This window comes from Diplotaxodon limnothrissa, linkage group LG19 (genome assembly GCF_057381915.1).
Source record: "Diplotaxodon limnothrissa isolate DT_005_m linkage group LG19, D_limnothrissa_male_GT1.1, whole genome shotgun sequence".
Classification (NCBI taxonomy): domain Eukaryota; kingdom Metazoa; phylum Chordata; class Actinopteri; order Cichliformes; family Cichlidae; genus Diplotaxodon; species Diplotaxodon limnothrissa.
This window is the reverse complement of record NC_140614.1, coordinates 29,385,601-29,405,220: the sequence shown is the minus strand read 5'-3', so window position 1 is coordinate 29,405,220 and position 19,620 is coordinate 29,385,601. Positions and strand designations below refer to the sequence as shown.

The 19,620-nt window shown below is 42.1% G+C and overlaps 1 protein-coding gene across 1 annotated transcript in view; it reads right to left on the bottom strand.

Moving 5' to 3' along the window:
• LOC146612447 (deoxycytidylate deaminase-like) overlaps positions 1–19,265 on the bottom strand; it is a 30,402-nt gene extending 11,137 nt beyond the window's left edge. The window contains exon 1 of the mRNA XM_085342490.1: positions 19,095–19,265. Within this exon, the coding sequence (XP_085198616.1) occupies positions 19,095–19,265 (171 nt within the window). The remainder of the gene's footprint in view (positions 1–19,094) is intronic.
• Between the last annotated feature and the right edge of the window lie 355 nt (positions 19,266–19,620).

The window sequence follows — 19,620 nt, the reverse complement described above, 5'->3', positions numbered from 1 at the left end:
ACGCCACTGTTTATGCAATGGCATGCCATATCTCAGGTGGCAGAGCAGGTTACAAACTGATCGGAGGGTTAGCGGTTCGATCCCTGGCTCTTCCAGTCTGCATGTCAAGAGTGTGAATGTGTATGAATGTAGTTAGGAAGCACTCAATTAAGCAAAAGTGGCATGTTGTATAGAGCAGTTTGAGTAATCTGGGAGAATAGAAAAGCGCTATATAAAAATCAGTCCATTCACTGTCTGAACAGAGTTTCGGCATGTTACTTTTGCACTGTTTTGCATGTTCTGGCACATGTTGTTATTGCATGGCTTGATTAAGGTACACATTAGGCTGACATCTGGGGCTAGAGCTGAAACTGTTCTGGGCCAGCACAGGGCCAGCAGTGTGTCCACAACTGGCCCGTGGCTGCACACCACCTACAGATGGCCCACATACCGCAATGAATGACGGCCCTTTGGTGGCCCAGATCAGGTTTGCCAGAGGTAATCCACACATGGGCCAGCACAGGACCACCAGTGTGTCTGAAACTGGCCTTGTGCTGGCCCATGTGTGGGCCACCACAGGCAAACCAGGTCTGGGCCACCAAAGGGCCGTCGTTCTTTGCAGTATGTGGGCCATGTGTAAGCACATTGTGTGGGCCAGATCCGTGCCATACCAATTTTACTCTGTGTGTGTGTGTGTGTGTGTGTGTGTGTGTGTGTGTGTGTGTGTGTGTGTGTGTGTGTGTGTGTGTGGACATGTATTACTTATTGTTGTGGGGACACAAATTTGTTTACACACTCCCATTGTGAGGTCTCGCCTACTTTATGGGGACAGATTGCAAGGTAAATCATTTAATTTTAGGGTGAAGGCTTGAAGGCGCGCGCACGCATGCATGGGGTTAGGGTCAAATGTTGGATGTATTTTGGTGTTTTATTGTTCTGTGAAATGTTTACATTGTTTATTTGTTGTTTATTTACTTGTTCATCCTTGTTGTACTAATACAACTTATTATAGAATAACTTGGCATTTTACTACCCTTGTTGCACAGTGTTGCCTTGAAGCAACAAACCAATATCTGTTTTGGGGGGGCAGGGTGTCAAATTTTATGATTGATATATTATTGGGGACCCTAAAGCTCCCCCAAAATAGGGAGAAATATTTTTTCCCAAAAAATTAAAAAGTCATGCAGTAGAGGGTTAGAATATTAGTATCAAACGCCAAATACCAAATAACTCTCATCCTGTATTAAATGCCAGTGAATACAAATGTGCTTTTAGATGAGATTTAAAAAGATTGACAGTAGTAGCCTGTCTGATGTGTAGGGGTAGATTATTCCACAGTTTAGGCGCTACGACGCCAAATGCTCGATAAGCTTGAACCAGCCCCCCCCCACACACACACACGCACACTTAAAGAGTAAAAATTGGGCTGGGCTCGCATGAGCCAAGTGAGGAAACACTATAACAGGGAGCCGTCTGCACCGGGAGCCGGTCACAGACTGCAGCCTCCAGGCTGGGCACACAGCAGGAGGGAGGCCAAGGAGCCCCCCAGCCAGGCTGAGAGGACCCCCAGAGACCCAGCAGCCACGGTCAATCACAGCCCCGGTGCAGAGAGCGCCCTCCGAGGAAACACTGGAGATATGACACAATAGGATATATACAGGGTAAAATGATAAAATAAATAAGAACAGGATACAATATAAATATAAATATAAATAGAGTAACAAGATTAAAAAATGAATAAGAATAAAATCAATAAATATTAGGTAAAGCCTAAATTAATAATAGAATAACAGGATAGAATAAATAAGCATAAAATAAATAAACGCTAAGTAAAAGCTAAATTAAAAAGGTGGGTCTTGAGCCTGTTCTTAAAAACATGTACGTTCTCTGCGGCCCTGAGCTCCTCCGGCAGGCTGTTCCACAGACGAGGACCATACCACTGAAAAGCTGCCTCTCCGTGAGTATGTGTCCTGACTTTAGGGACAATCAAAAGGCCAGTACCAGAGGACCTCAGGGTCCGCGAGGGTTCGTATGGTAAAAGCAGATCTGAGAGATAAGAAGGCCCAAGACCATTAAGACATTTAAAAACCAATAAAAGAACTTTAAAATCGATCCTGAAACACACGGGGAGCCAGTGCAGCGATTCTAAAACCGGTGTAATGTGGGCCCGCCCTCTGGTCTTCGTCAGCACACGAGCTGCCGAGTTTTGCAAAAGTTGTAAAGTTGAAATATTCTTCTTAGGAAGACCAGAGAGCAGGGCAGTAATCAATACGACTGGTAATAAAAGCATGCATCAACATCTCCGTGTTGGCCCGAGAGAGAATAGGGCGGACTCTGGCTATATTTTTTAGATGATAAAATCCAATTTTGGTTACATGTTTAACATGTGGGATAAAACCAAGCTCAGAGTCAAAAATAACACCCAGGTTTTTCACTTGTAGCGAAGGACATGGCGAAAATGCCTCTAATTTAGACAAGAGTTTCTCTCTCTGAGCCTCAGGACCGACGATTAAAACTTCAGTCTTGTCCTGGTTAAGCTGTAAAAAGTTTTCTGCCATCCAAGATCGTATATCTAAGATACAGTTAAAAAGGGCATCCATTGGTCTGGTGTCATCAGGAGACACGGAGATGTACAGCTGAGTGTCATCAGCGTAACTGTGGAAGTTCACTCCATGCCTCCTGATGACACTGCCGAGAGGGAGCATATACAAATTAAAAAGTACAGGGCCTAGAACCGACCCTTGAGGCACACCACATGTCATTTTATGGATCTTAGAGGAGCATGTATCCATACTCACCATAAAAGATCTGTCAGAGAGATAGGAAGTGAACCAGTTATGTTACAGCACCAGAGAGGCCCACCATGTGTTTCAGTCTGTTTAAAAGAATAGCGTGGTCTACTGTATCAAAGGCTGCGCTTAGATCCAGTAGCACCAGGACTGAGAGCTTTTGGGAGTCCCAGTTACATCTAAGATCATTTAAAACCTTTAGGAGAGCCGTCTCTGTGCTGTCGTTCACCCTAAATCCAGACTGGAATATCTCCAGGATCTGTCTATCATTGAGAAAATCAGTAATCTGAGTAAAAACATGTTTTTCTAAGATTTTACTTAAAAATGGTAAGTTGGATACAGGTCTGTAGTTATTAAAATCATTACAATCCAAATTGCTCTTCTTCAGAAGGGGCCTCACCACCGCCGTTTTAAAGGCAGCAGGGAAGATACCCAACTGAAGAGAGCAATTCATCATGTATAAAAGCTCAGCCTCAAAAAATCCATAAAGTGTTTTAAAGAGTGAAGAAGGGATTGGATCTAAAAGACATGTGGTGGGTCTCACTGTGGAGAAAACCTTCTGAAGGTTCTCAGCATTAACCAGGACAAAGCTGTCCAGTGTCTCCTCAGGTACAATCGAGCCCTCAGATGTGTTTAAAATCATATCGCGATTAGATAAAATATCAGATCTGATGGCGCTGATCTTTCCCCTGAAGTGGTCTGCAAACTGCTCACAGAGCGAGTCTGTGGGGGTTCTTTGGGAGCTGTTAAAATCAGGGTTAAATAAATGATCTATGGTGGAAAAGAGGACCTTGGGATTATTTTTGTTAATACTGATTATTTTGGCGAAGTATGAATTTCTTGACTTCCTTAATGTATTATTGTACATTTTAAGTTGCTCGCAAAATATTTGATGGTTGATAGTATTTTTATTTTTCCTCCATCTCCTTTCTGCTGCCCTGCAATTTCTTTTGAGTTTTTTGACTTCTTCGTTTCTCCAGGGTGATGCATGTTTTACGTTAATCTTTTTGGTGGTGAGTGGAGCAACGGAGTCAAGGCTTTTCTTCAGTTTGCTGTTGAAATGATTAAAAATCAAATCGCAGGGTGCAGGTAAAATCACAGGGGGGCATTCGTCTAAAACCCTGGTAAAATTTGCAGCCACTTCAGAGGTTAGATAGCGCCTCCTCACAGTTCGCACCGAGGTCTCCCGCTGAATAAAACCGGTGATGTTAAAAAACACACAGTAGTGGTCAGAGACAGCCAAGTCAACAACAGAGGACACGCTGGTGGACAGCCCATGGGTGATGACCAGGTGCAGAGTGTGTCCTCTGTTGTGAGTTGGCTGCGTGACGTGCTGGGTAAAATCCAAACAGTGAAGAATGTTTAAGAATTCTTTTGCTGCAGGATCAGAAGGATTATCTATGTGCAGGTTAAAATCACCGGTTAAAATTATCATAGTATAGTTTGAATGTATGTTTGTTAAAAATTCTGAGAATTCCTTGATAAAAGCAGCGCTGTCTTTAGGTGGTCTATAAATTGTGACAGATAAAACTGGAGGGCTGCTGAAAACAATAGCATGGAATTCAAAAGTAGTAAAATGATCAAATAAAATTTGTTTGGTGGTGAGTGTGTTGTTGGCTAAAGATGCAGTCCCACCACCTCTCTTACCACTTCTAATAGAAAAAGAGAAATTAAAATTTGGTGGGGAGGCCTCAGTGAGAACAACTGGTGCATCCAAACCCAGCCATGTTTCAGTTAAAAATAAACAGTCAAGTTTATTATCTAAAATTAAATCATTAATAATAAAAGACTTGTTCGACAGAGAGCGTACATTTAAAAGTGCCATACTGATTGAGACTGGTGGATTTTTGACAATAGAGTTGAATGGATGTTGATATTTTTGAAGAGGCCGGAGGTTATTAATGTTTTTGGAGTTACTGGATTTATGATAATTCTGTTGCTCTCTGTTTGTGATTATGACGGGTATTGTGTTGACTGTGGGAGAGAGAGGTCCTAGTCCAGAGTTTTGTGTATTACTGTTAAAAGTGGAACAAATATAGGAGCTGGGACCAAGGGGACATCAGTCAGTGGCAGACAAACACAAACATATGTGTCTGGTAACTATTTTTCTTTCCTCCTTTGTTTTTCATTTTTTCCACAGTAACTGGTTTCACTGTCTGTGACTGTCAGGCTGGATTGTCAGGAATTTCAGGACCGTCAGTCAAACACTGCTTCCATTCTGTGGAGGTAGGGCAGGCTGCAGAATGATGGACAGACAAGTAACGTGAGGTTGTCATGTGGTTTCTGGATCAGCTGAGAGGAGAGGTGTAGTACTATGAGGTGAGGTGGGTTATTTGCTTAGCATGCATTTGGAGTTGGTTTGACACGCTCACACACCCTGACATGGGAAGAAAGACAGTGGACAACTGAAAACAAGAGATATAGAGGAGATTTGTATGTCTTTCACCTGCTGAGTAGACGTCTCTTAACTCTACTTCAAGCTCTTCACACAAAGAACAAAGCCATTCTTATGTTAAATTCCATATTAGAGTTAAACTGTGTGTCAACCATTGAGACAAGGTGTTCATCTTGAAGTTGTCAGTGTTATCTTACTGATGATTCTCATCTTAATCCAAATACAACAAAGACAGTTTTTTGTTCTTTTTAAAGAGATTCAAGCAAACAGTCTTTTGAATCTGAACCAGATTTGAAAGGTTTACTATGTAGCGAGATGAATGTGTTAGTGATGTATGTCGAGCTTAAAGTCAGCGTTTGCCATCTTATGAAAGTGTCTCTCTTGTCATCATAGCAGCCTTTTCTGAACACATAACCTAAAATGATAAAGTATGCAGTTATTCACGCATTCCTGACTTCAACAATGCTGAATGGCGTGCGAAGAAACAAACTGAACAATGAAAATAATGAAGTATGGTACAGTAGCATTAACTTTCCTAACTGGCAGCTTTGGAATTGTGATCTGAGTGCAATGTTGTGCCAAACACATTTGTCTTTCCACAATGAGCTCTATTAATTCTTAACAGGTCTCTCATCTTCAAAACACCATTTTAAAATGGTGTTTTGAAAACTGGTTTTGGTGGTTCGCTTTAAAAACTGTGTATTCTGTCCATGACAATTTTAACATGGGTGATACTCTCAACTTCAGAGACACAGTAAACCATTACCAGCTAAAGTACAGAACTTTCCAGATGATAATTTAACAAATACTTGCACACTTGCAGTGATCTACACCAGGGGTGTCAAACATAAGGCCTGGAGGGCCAGAATCGGCCTGACAGAGATTCCATTCACAGGCCACTTATTTCTTTATGGCATAGATTCAAGTGGTGGAAACATTTCTCAGAGATTTTTGTCTATATTAACATGATAGCATCATAGACCTGCTGCACATCTATGATGTGAATCTCCCATTCCAACACATTCTAAAGGCGTACTATTGGTTTGAGATCTGCCGACTGTGGAGGCCATTTGGGTACAGTGAACTCATTATCATGTTCAATAAGCCAGTTTAAGATGATCTGAGCTTTGTGTGAGTTTCCAACAATGCCATGACTGGTAGTCAAGTTGAAGCTGACGACTTCGTCGATCTCCAAAAAGTAGATCAAATGACAAAATTATATTTTTGTAGTTCACCTGGACATGAATAGCATTATGTGAGACTTTGACACGTGTATAACTGTATAATTAATTGCAACTGACTATGTGTGTTGTCAGCACCCACCTGCCTGGATGATGAGTTTGGCACACTCATTGCAGGGGAACAAAGTCACCATGTATGTGACTTTGTTCCCCATTGCAGGGGAACAAAGTCACAAAGTCATGTGGTTTCTTTCTTTCTCCTGTCTTTCACTGCTGTGATCACCTACTTCCCCACTCACCTACAAACAACACCCTCTATTTCTCCATATTTTCACACCACGATCACGCAAACACATCCGCTCAACGGCAGCACATTCACAACAGCCTCACAGCACGCACAGACTTGCAGGACACATAAGCAAGCCACGCTTGTTCATATTAGTGAATATTCACACATAGTCAGACTTATGGAGCCTCTCACCACACTTTTTTCTCTCTCTCTCTCTCTTTCTCTTTACAAACAAGGGATGTTTCCACACTCTCTCCACCTGTCTAAACGAAACACCCAGCGTACATCATTAGACATACACACACAATTATGGGCATGCTAAGGTTTGTCACATTGAATGTAAATGGAGCTGGCACCAGAGGAAAGAGGTTAAAGATATTTAACCAGCTTAAAAAACTACAGGCAGATGTTGTTTTATTACAAGAAACTCACAGACCTGTCACAGGTTTAAACGAACTTAAAACACCTGAGTTTCCTAACGTGTTTGCAGCCTGTTATAATTCTAGACAACAGGGAGTAGCAATTTTAATACATAAAAATGTTAATTTTACAGTACTCAATACAGTTATAGATCCAGAGGGTAGATTTCTAATTATTAAACTATCAATATTGAACAAAAAACTATGTATTGTAAGTATATATGGTCCAAATGTTGATGAACCCTCATTCTTCCACGGATTTTTTAGTGCACTCTCTGAACACCTTGATTGCGCACTCATTCTTGGCGGTGACCTCAACCTTGGACTAAATGAAGAAATGGATAGGCTCAACACAACAGGAACTCAGCGCAATTGGCAGTCCACAAATATAAGATAAGATAAGATAAGATAACCTTTATTAGTCCCACACGTGGGAAATTTGTTTTGTCACAGCAGGAAGTGGACAGTGCAAAAGTTATGAGGCAAAAATTAGAATACAATAAGAATAAATACAGTACACAGCTGTACAGAATAGAATAAAATAATATACTATATACAGTAGAATAAAATAGAATAAAAATATACAATAAGATAAAAATAGAATACGAATGCTATATACAACTGAGTAAAAATACAACGATGCCAGAAAAGATTATTGCACTTAGTGTTATTGCACATGTGTGGATGTGTGTGTTTGTTCAGTTAAAGTCTTTGTTGTGGAGTCTGACAGCAGTGGGGAGGAAAGACCTGCGAAATCTCTCTGTCCCACACCGTGGGTGCCGCAGTCTCCCACTGAAGGAGCTGCTCAGTGCTGTCACAGTCTGCTGCATGGGGTGGGAGACGTTGTCCAACAGGGATGACAGCTTAGCCGCCATTCTCCTGTCACTCACCACCTCCACTGGGTCCAGAGGGCATCCTAGAACAGAGCTGGCCCTTCGGATCACCCTGTTCAGTCTCTTCCTGTCCCCAGCAGAGATGCTGCCGCCCCAGCAGACCACACCATAAAAGATAGCAGAAGCCACCACAGAGTCATAGAAGGTCTTCAGGAGTGGGCCCTCCACTCCAAACGACCTGAGTCTCCGCAGCAGGTACAGCCTGCTCTGCCCTTTCCTGTAGAGGGCGTCTGAGTTATGAGTCCAGTCCAGTCTGTTGTTCAGATGAACACCAAGGTACCTGTAGCTGTCCACAGCCTCAATGTCCATACCCTGGATGTTCAGTGGTTGCAGTGGAGAATGCTTGTGCCTGCGGAAGTCCACCACCAGCTCCTTGGTTTTACTGGCGTTGATCTGGAGGTAGTTCAGCTGGCACCAGTCCACAAAGTCTTGAGTCAGTCCTCTGTACTCCTTGTCGTCCCCATCAGTGATGAGGCCGACTATTGCAGAGTCATCAGAGAACTTCTGCAGGAAGCACTGGGTGGAATTGTGGGAGAAGTCTGCAGTGTAGATGGTGAAGAGGAACGGAGCCAGAACCGTTCCCTGTGGGGCCCCCGTACTGCAGACGACCCTGTCCGACACACAGCCCTGAGTCCTCACATACTGTGGTCGGTCGGTGAGGTAGTCCAAAATCCAGGTAGTGAGGTGATGGTCCACTCCAGAGTTCTCCAGCTTGTCCTTCAGAACCGAGGGAAGAATAGTGTTGAAGGCACTGGAGAAATCAAAGAACATGATTCTCACAGTGCTTCCAGCGGTCTCCAGGTGAGCGAGGGAACGATGTAGGAGGTGAATGACGGCATCATCCGCTCCAATGCCAGGCTGGTAGGCAAACTGAAGTGGGTCCAGTGATGAGCTTGTTAGGTGCCGAAGCTGAGCCAGGACCAACCGCTCCAGGGTCTTCATCAGGTGGGATGTCAGAGCCACCGGCCTGTAGCTGTTGAGGTCCTTGGGGCGTGAAGTCTTTGGCACTGGTACAACACAGGAGGTTTTCCAGAGCTGTGGGACTCTTCCCAACCTCAGGCTCAGGTTGAAGAGGTGCTCCATCACCCCACACAGTTGGTCCGCGCAGGACCTGACGACCCTCGAGCTGATGCCATCTGGACCCGCTGCCTTCTTGCCATTAATCCTCCTCAGTTCCCTCCTAACCTGGGTGGTTGAGAGAGACAGGCTGGAGCCTTGTGTTGAGTGTGTATTGGATGCTGTTGTTGGGGGTGGGGGGGAGTGAGCAGGGTGAATAGAGGAGGTGTGAAGTGTCTGAGGTGGAACAGCAGCAGTGGGGGTGGGTGAGTCTGCAGCCGATGTTGCAGACTGCCTCATGGCTGAATCAAATCTGTCGAAGAAATGATTCAGTTCATTTGCCCATCTCACATCCCTCCCAGGCAGAGAGTTCTGCTGTTTGTGGCCCGAGATGGTTCTGAGGCCTCTCCAGACTTCACCAACGTTGTTTTGTTGAAGCTGGTTCTCCATCTTCTGCCTGTAGCTCTCCTTCCCATTCCTTATCAGTCCCCTCAACTCTCTCTGCACCCTTTTCAACTCCTCTTTGTCTTTGGATTTGAAGGCCCTCCTCTTCTGCTTGAGGACAGCTTTAATTTCTGGGGTAATCCAAGGTTTGTTGTTGGAGAAACACCGTACAGTCCTGGTAGGTACGGTGTTATCCACACAGAAATTAATATAGTCAGTAATGCATGTAGTAAGGCTGTCGATGTCCTCTCCATGGTCGTCACAGATCACCTCCCACACAGTCGACTCAAAACAGTCCTTAAGAGCCTCCTCGCTCTCCTCTGACCATCTCAGCACTGTGCGGGTGGCTGGTGGCACCCTGCGCACTAAGGGCTCATACACAGGGACAAGGTGCACCAGGTTGTGGTCAGATTTGCCCAGTGGAGGGAGAGGTGATGAACTGTATGCCTCTTCTGCATTGGCATACAGTAAGTCCAGTGTTTTATTGTCTCTGGTTGAGCAGGTCACATACTGGGTGAAGGTGGGCAGTGTGGAGTCCAAAGAGGCATGATTGAAGTCCCCTGATATTATGAGAAGGGCTCTCGGAGATTGTGTTTGCAGTCTGCTGACCACTGAGTGGAGAGTGTCACAGGCTGCATCCGCGTTGGCCGAGGGGGGGGGGGGTCCATACGCTGTTATTGCGATAACATGCGAGAATTCCCGGGGCAGGTAGTGCGGACGCATGCTAACGGCTAACAGCTCAATGTCTCTGCTGCAGAGTTGTTCTTTCACAGTGATGTGCCCAGGGTTACACCATCTGTCGTTCACAAAAACTGCCAGCCCCCCTCCTTTCCTCTTACCGCTCTCTCTCGTCCTGTCCGCTCGCAGCATCTGAAATCCCGGTAGTGTCACGCTTGTGTCCGGAGTTAGCGGTGTTAGCCACGACTCCGTTAGCATCATGATGCTACATTGCCGGTACTCCCTCTGTGACCAGGTTAGCGACGTGAGCTCATCCATCTTATTGGGCAAAGATCTTACGTTTCCAATGATTACAGAAGGAAGAGATGGTCGATAACGTCTCCTTCTCGGGCGACGGCGCTCCTTCCCAGCACGACACCCCCGTCTTTTCCTCCTCAGCTCGCTGGGAATGTCGGGTCTGTCCGCCGGCAGTACCGCTGCGGGACGCAGCGCTAACAGCTGATCCTTACTGTAAACAAAGGATCCCTGCTCTGGGTCCCCAGACACGCGTGAAAAAAGTAGAAATAAACTAAGAAAAACGACCAGAACTAGCACAAAACGGTAGAACATGGTTGCAGAGTCTAATTACTGATACGTTAGTTATAAAAAATTACGAGAAGAAAAGATAAGAAAGAAAGAAACTCAGAATGAGCAGAGCTGCTGTAACAGGCTGCCGCACACGGGGGGCGCCGGAAGTCAGGATATATATATAATATATATATAAAATATAATCAAACAGTATATGAGCGACTTTGGCCTTCGCGATGCATGGCGCTCCCTTCACCCCAACAGTAAGGAATATACTTTTTTCTCGCATGTTCATCACTCTTACTCTCGTCTGGATTATTTTCTGGTCAGCAGCTCACTGCTGAACGACATTTCAGACACTGAGATTCATCCTATAGCTGTCAGTGATCATGCTCCTGTATCTTTAAAACTAATGCACAAGAATAATACTACGCCAAGTAAAAACTGGAGATTTAATACATCACTGCTTAAAGATGAAGACTTTATTAAATATTTTAAAAAGGAATGGACTTCATATTTAGACTTTAATGACACTCCCGGAATATCTGCTTCTGTTCTATGGGAAGCAGGGAAAGCTGTGATGAGAGGTAAAATAATTTCTTTCTCATCACACAAAAAGAAAGAAGAAAACAAAAATATTCAGGAATTAGAAAAAACCATCAAATCACTAGAAGAAGCCTACGCGTGCGACCAAGATCAGGAAACATTGAACAAAATATGCAAGACAAAACTAGAATTAAATGAAACTATTAATATAAAAACACAATTCCTTATACAAAGACTTCGCTTGCAGAATTTTGAACACAGTAACAAATCAGGTCGATTTCTAGCTAACCAGTTAAAAATAAATAAAGAAAAAACAACTATATGTGCTGCTAAAGATTTATCGGGGAACACAATATATGACCCTGGAAGAATAAACAACATTTTTAGGGATTTCTATGAAACTTTATACTCACCACAAATAAACCCATCTAAAAATGAAATTGATCTGTTTCTTGACAACGTAACTTTCCCAAAATTACTAGACAGTCAAGCAATGGAACTGGATTCGCCACTGACGCCAAGTGATTTCCAGGAAGCCCTGATAAGTATGCCCAATAATAAGGCTCCAGGTCCAGACGGCTTCCCTGCAGAATTCTACAAAGAATTCTGGACAATTCTGGCACCAGTATTCCACGGAATGTTGCAGGAAATCGAGGAAAATGGCAGACTACCACCAAATATGAATTCTGCCAACATTAGTCTCCTGCTAAAACCAGGCAAAGACCCTTTATTTCCCTCAAGCTATCGTCCAATTTCTCTTTTAAATGTAGACCTTAAAATAATCTGCAAAGCTCTCTCAAAGAGATTAGAGAAAATGACCCCCCTCTTAATTCATCCTGACCAAACTGGTTTCATAAAAGGTCGGCACTCCTCAACAAACACTCGTAGATTACTTAATTTAATAGACTACTCATACAATAAAAACATCGAAACCATAATATTATCTCTAGATGCAGAAAAAGCATTTGACAGAGTTAACTGGAAATTTTTATTCGCAACTTTACACAAATTTGGTTTCGGAAACTCTTTTATAAACTGGATAAGAATATTATACAATTCCCCAACAGCTCGTATCAGAACAAATGACCAGACATCCTCCAGCTTCTGTCTCCTGAGGGGCACCAGACAGGGATGCCCACTCTCCCCTTCACTTTTTGCAATTTTTATCGAATCTCTAGCAGCAGCATTTAGACAGGCTACAACAATTAAGGGCATAAAATGTAAGAACATAGAACATAAAATCAGTCTCTATGCGGATGATGTGTTGCTTTTTCTGCAAAACACACAAACCAACCTCTCTGAGGTAATTACTCTAATAAACTGGTTTTCAAGAGTTTCAGATTATTCAATTAACTGGCCAAAATCTACAGTTCTCCCCATTAACTGCTCCTTCCATAATTCTTCCTCTGCCCCACTGCAATCCGGAAATATTAAATATTTAGGTATTAATGTTTCTCCTAAGCTCTCAGACTTAACTAAATTAAATCACATCCCACTTCTAAAGAAAGTAGAAGGCGATCTGACTAGATGGAAATCTTTACCCATATCACTCATGGGAAGGGTCGCCACTATAAAAATGATGATCTTGCCAAAAATAAATTACTTATTTTTGATGATCCCTAACAAACCATCAGAAGACTGGTTCAGATCTTTGGATTCATATATTTCTAAATTCCTTTGGAAAGATAAACCCCCGCGTATCAGCTTAAAAATGCTACAAAGAACCAGGGATAGAGGAGGATTAGATCTGCCTAATTTTCACCAATACTTCTTAGCCAACAGGCTTCAGTTCATCTCAGAATGGTCAAAACATACCTTCCTAGATGAGCCCTGGCTAGATGTTGAACAGGCACTATGCAAGGATCTAGAGATTTCAGACCTACCATTTATTAGCTCAAACATCAAAAGACATGAATGCTTTAAAAGTATCAACATCAGCTTCTCTCTGACAGCATGGTGGGAGTTTCTAAAAATAACGGAGTCTTCACTAATCCCATGCAAACGTACACCTATCTGGAATAACCCTGACATATTACAAAACAATAATATGATTAATTTCCCAGAATGGAGTTGTAAAGGAATTAAATACTTAGAACATATATTAGAGGGAACAGAATTTATCCCATTTGACAGACTAGTTGGACAATATGGGATCAACAAGAAAAGATTTTTAGAATATCAACAAATTAAATCCATAATAAAAAAGAAATTTAACCTCAGTCAAGTTGAATTACAAACACCACCAAGTGCGGCACATTTCCTTACTCTTAAATCCCCCAAATTATTATCTAAAATATACAGAACACTTTCTAAATTAGATGAATCAATATCCCTTCCTATTGCAAAACCTATTGCAGGTTTTTGAGGCCTACAAACTGTGTGGCAGGGCAGCATCCCCAAACAAGATATGATCATTATGATGGAGATGTTCTGGACCTCAGGGAAATTATAAAACAAAATGTACTCAGGTGAGGATCAGTACTATGTAATCAGTATCACATCCTATATATCATTCTGTTAATTTAAAAAAAATGACTACATTTGGTATGTGATGTAAACATGGCATTGTTATAGACAAGGCTCACCAGTAGTGCTGGTGAACGGAGCTTTAGCTCTGGAAGATGTTGCTCCCACTGGCTTTGCTTTTTGGCAACAAGGTTCATCGCTAAGGTCTAATCATGCTGGGACAGTGCACAGGATGACAGTGTGCAAAAAAACATGCACTCATCCAAAGTGATGGACATGTATGAATCAGTAGTAGTTGTTGCTACATGTTGTTGACATGTATTTATAGACAATGGAGAAATATCCTTAGAGATGTTTGGCCTATGTGAAAACCAGCTGATAAAAATGAAGCCTTTCTTTTAACATTGCGCAGTGAGGACCACTGGTGTGCATCACACAGCAGCTGAATAGATAAAAATGTGAGACCATGTATCAGTGCACAAAGATTTTTTATTATTTTGACATTTGTGTAGGAAATGCAAGCAAAAACTTTAAAAGAAACTTGAGTAGAGTTTTGTAAGCATAAAAACATTAAGAATATACACATCATCTGATATACAGCAGGCCTGTTTTGTTCACTAACATTCACATCCATCCTGTACACTAAAAGCTAGTGTTTTTATTTTGACCATACATGTTTTCTTAACATGAGACACAGCAGGTAACAATAAACAGGTGCATAGCTCACCTTGGCACACAGACAGAAAATTAAAAAATATATATTCAAATATTAAATACAGAATGTTGGAGTTGTCTGCTGCTGGGAATTGTATATAGATGAGAGTCGTCGGGCGTCCTGCACCACCCATCCGATCTGGAGCATAGCGAATGACGTCACAAAGGTACTCTGTGGCAGGTCACCAAGCTGACACACTGCTAACAACTTTACAGCACCTTTGCTAATATAGCTTTATAACAGAAAGAACATTATGACATGAAAATGGTATGTTTGTGCAGATTTCGCGTTTTCTAAGAAATACATACTCTTTTCCTTCTGTCCAAGATAGCTTTAAATGTTATTTATACTTGGGAACCAAATTATGATATTTTAGACATTTCTATTGAGAAATTTTCCCCACATTTTAAATATACTATAATATACATTTTAATAGACTATAAATATCAAGCAATCTTGACTGTTTTTCCAAATTCAGCATTCAAACAATGACTAAATAAATACATTCTTACCTGAGATCGACGTGCAGTGCAGGGACGAGGACGACTACTCGGGTGGGTGCTACGGAATAGTCCAAGTGACAGCAGCTTTAGTTTCCGGCCAACTATAAATAAATGATTTTTCAACGTGATTGTTGTCACCTGGTCGACTGTAATAGATCAACAATCAACGATAAACGAGACAACTATCGTTGTTCCAAATGAAACCAGACAATATTTTAACTGCTACCATTACTAAAGTTATTATTATGGGAGGCTGTGATGAAGCTTGGGGGGGGGGGGGAGAGAGAGAGAGAGAGAGAGAGACAAACAAACCACACTCTCCGAGCGCATTCTTTTTTTGCTCGAAGTGGGCGGGGCTTAGATCAAAGGCTTCAAAGACGTCACACTTGAAGTGGGCGGGGCTTCAAAGACGTCATACAGACAAAAACCTATAAATAGCCCTCTGCAACTCTGTTTTTTCTAACGCTCGCTTTAACAAACAGAGAGAAGACATTAACAGCAAACAAATAGATATTGAAGCAAAATGGACAACAACACAGCTAGGAGCAATCCAGACAATGTCAGGAGTCATTCCACTCCTGCAAATGATGTTAGGCCACTGCTAGAGGAATTGCTAAATAATGTTACACATGAGCAGTGGCAACAGTTGCGGTCTGATTACGCCGAAAATGCCACCATAGGAAGGCTATGTAATTTTGTAGATAATGTCATTGCCCTATGCTCACTGTCAGCAGGTGCAGAACTGAGGTTTTGCCAGGACACTGCTGTCACTAGCACAACAACAGTGGCCTTAAAGCAGACACAGACAGCTCCTGAACTTGCACAGACCTCTAACACAGTTGACCGCAACACGGAAATGCCAGCTCATATTTCACAGGAAACAACAGCCAACTTGCACAGCACAGCAGAAAATTCCGCTGATGTCACATTTATCACTAATATCCAAAATACCACGGAAACAACTGAAAACTCAGAGGATTATGCATCGCTGGCAGATCAAATTAAGGCTGTGATTCTACAGAAAGCAATGGATTTGTTAAACATCCCAGAAAATAGCACAACAACAGTGGCCTTAGAGGAGACAGAAACAGCTCCTGAACTTGCACAGACCTCTAACACAGGTGACCGCATCATGGGAAATCTAATCTGTGTGCCAGTTGTTATTTTACAGAAAGCAACAGTCAACGTGAACAGCACAGCAGAAAATTCCGCTGGTGCCACACTTATCACTAATATCCAAAATACCATGGAAACACCTGAAAACTCAGAGGATAATGCATCGCTGGCAGATCACATTAAGGCTGTGATTCTACAGAAAACAAGGGATTTGATCAACATCACAGAAAACATCACAACAACAGTGGCCTCAAAGGAGACACAGACAGCTCCTGAACAACAGAAAACAACAGTCAACGTGAACAACACAGCAGAAAATGTTGCCACAAATATCATTGATACATCTGACGAGCCCAGAACTCCAATAGACAAGAAAAACCGTGACACCACGCAGGCTGTAGATAAAGCAGGAACCTCTTTGGAAAATGATGTAACCCCAAAGAAATCCTCTGCTCAACATGAAGCCAGCATGCAAAATCAATTCAAAAAACACCCTTTGGTAGCAAAGGATGAATTGTCTCAAAACAAAGAAAAATACCGATTTTTTGTGGAAACATGTATGGAAGAACTAGTTAAGCGGGTTATAAAAAAATCAGGTAAAGTCATAAGTCCAGAAAGAGTTTTAACCATCTACAAGAGGCTTAGCGAAAAAATCTGGGCTAAAATCAGGGATGAAATTGATCAAATCCCCTTAAGGAAGTTCAAAAACTTTGAGAAGGTGATTTTCAAAGCCCTGTGTAAACAGTGGCAAGAGGCAGAAGTAGTTCTGCAAAACATGGAATTAAATGAACCAACAGTCGACAATACGATTGTTAAAATTTTCATAGAAGAGGCAGCCAAACTTTCGAAGAAGCCAAGTTGCATACGTCGGTTTTTCTCATCTATAGGCCGACTGTTTTGTTTCACCAGGAGACAAAACAAGGTTGATGCATTGTAGAAAAAAATTGTGATAACCCCTTGGAACGGTCGCGGCAGATGGCTGTCCCCTCACTGAGCCTGGTTCTGCCGGAAGTTTCTCCCTCTTAAAAGGGAGTTTTTCTTCCCCACTGTCGCCAAGTGCTTGCTCAGAGGGGTTTTTCTGTTGGGGTTTTCTTTTTAATAACTTTTAAAAAAGTTAACATCAATAAAAGTTATTAAATTTTACACTGATTTCTGTTTGTTTTTTTATTGTCTGTAAGTTGAATAAATACATTTGTTATTTCTTGCTCAGTTCAAACTGTGGGTAGAAAATGCTGTGCTGTCATGTGACCTGTACACACACACACACACACACACACACACACACACAGAGCAGCTAGACGAGGTAAAAACATTCCTGACTTTGTCTGTGATTTTTGGACAGCTGCAGCAAACAGCAGCGCTGTGTCTGATCAGACCACCTCAGTCGAGTTCAACACAAGTCCAGATCTGGAGTCGAGTATGAAGACCGAGTGCCAGCAAAGTCAGGAGGCTGGAACACACGTTTACAGGCTTTTCATTTCAGATGTGTTACGCCCCAGTCTAGGGGTACAGGAACGTAGCATAAGGGTTAAAAAGGAAGTGACGGTTTGGGAAGAAAAAACAATTTATTAAGTGAACGGTGGTTTATTTGTCTCCACTGAAAACTTAACTCCCTGGTGAACACAGGCCAAAATAACAAACAAAAACAAGCTAAGTCAGGAGAGGAGGTGCTATCTAAAACCCTATGTGTGGGAGAAACATTTCGTCACTCATCCAAGTGACTTCTTGAAGAAATAATTCAACTCAAGGCCGGAGCTAGTTCACAGTAAGATCTTTCCTTCCATCTCTTTCAACATCTTGCAAAGTGTTGCAAACAGAAACACTTGTGTGCAACTCCATATCACAGTAGTGAGCAGAGCAGTGCTAGGCAGCTGATGTATATTTAATTGTAAATGTGTTAATAATTTCATTTTTAAATGCTTTCCTGTGGTTCTTTTCACTTTGGCTTGAAATAAAATGTCTCCCTCTGCTGTAACCACAGCTTACTGCAATTTTTGCATGCATGTATATTTCACACTTTGAAAGAGGCAAAGCATGAAATGGTCACAGTGGGCTGGCTTGTCTATAACACGCTTTACCGTGGTTGATGTGTGAGATAACACTCAAGTCATGGTAAGCTGCACTTACAGCTATTGTAAGTGGAACAATGAGTTATTGAGTATTGATATGTATCTATACATTGTTAGAATTTTTTCTAATAGAAAAAGGTTTTCTATACATGGATATTTCTGCTGTTTATTTATGGGCTTAAATCCTTCCAAAATGTGGGCCTTTTTATTCTATGACATAACCAAAAAACGAAATAAACTAACTCCTTCAGCTGATGCAGAGGTAATCCAAAAGACTCTGACTGTGGTGAATTAGTGGATCCTGACAGTCGTCTGCACCACCTACTGGACATGTAGCCGAACAGTTTCTTTAACATCTGCCACTTCATACGGTAATACCCTGTGTTGGTCAAGTTACTTGAAAATAGTAATTATTTACTAATTACTGATTACTTCTCCAAGAAATTAATCCCATTACTTTACTGATTGCTTATTTTTGTAAGTAATTTGTTACTTTCTTACTTAGTTACTTTTAAAAAATATGATACACAACCTGAATACGTTATGAAGCATTAGACCTTTCAGCCCAATTCTATTTTTTCTGCATATTTCATGATATAAAATTGAATCAACTGAAAAAAAAAATTCAAAACTAGTTTCATTAGTTTTAACCTTTTAATTTTATGCACGTTGCAACAAGCAAAAAATAAAATTATATGCAGCATTCGCTGACTGGAAGAAATTTGTTGATTCTGTAGATTCTGTAGATTGCTTAGATTGCTTAGCTAGTATTCAGTAAATCAAACTTGTATCAATCAGGAACATGACTGGAGCACCTGGGTATCAAAGCTCAAAGCAAGAGTGAATAGCAGAATGTGCTGTTTGGTATTGTATTAGAAAATCTGGCAAGTTTTTAATGGGCGTAACCCACATACTCAACTCTACTGGATCGCGGATCACGGGGGCAGCAGCCCAAGCAAAGAAGCCCAGACCTCCCTCTCCCCACCCACCTCCTTCAGCTTGTTTGGGGGAACACCAAGGCACGGGGGCCTCCTCTCAGTGGGACATGCCCGGATCACCTCACCCCAGGAGGTGTTCTTCTCAGATGCCCGAACCACCTCAAGTGGCTTCTTTCCATGTGGAAAGAAGCCACTTGGCCTCCCCTCTAAGGGAGAGGCCATCCACGCGTCTGAGGAAGCTCATATTAGCCATTTGTATCTGCAGTCTTGTTCTTTCAGTCACTACCCACAGCTCGTGACCACAGGTGAGGGTAGGGACGTAGATTGACCAGTAAATTGAGAGCACCAATCTGTCTGTCGATCTCCTGCTCCCTTCTCCCATCACTCGTGAACAAGACCCTGAGATACTTAAACTCTTCCACTTGGAGGAGGAACTCATCCCTGACCTGGAGTGGGCACTCCACCCTTCTCCTCTGATCTCTTAGCGTAAACTAAGATTTACAAACGTGTACAGGTATTTGTGTGTAACAAAAGCAGTCTGACCACACTCTGTGTTACAATTTGATCATTTTCTTTT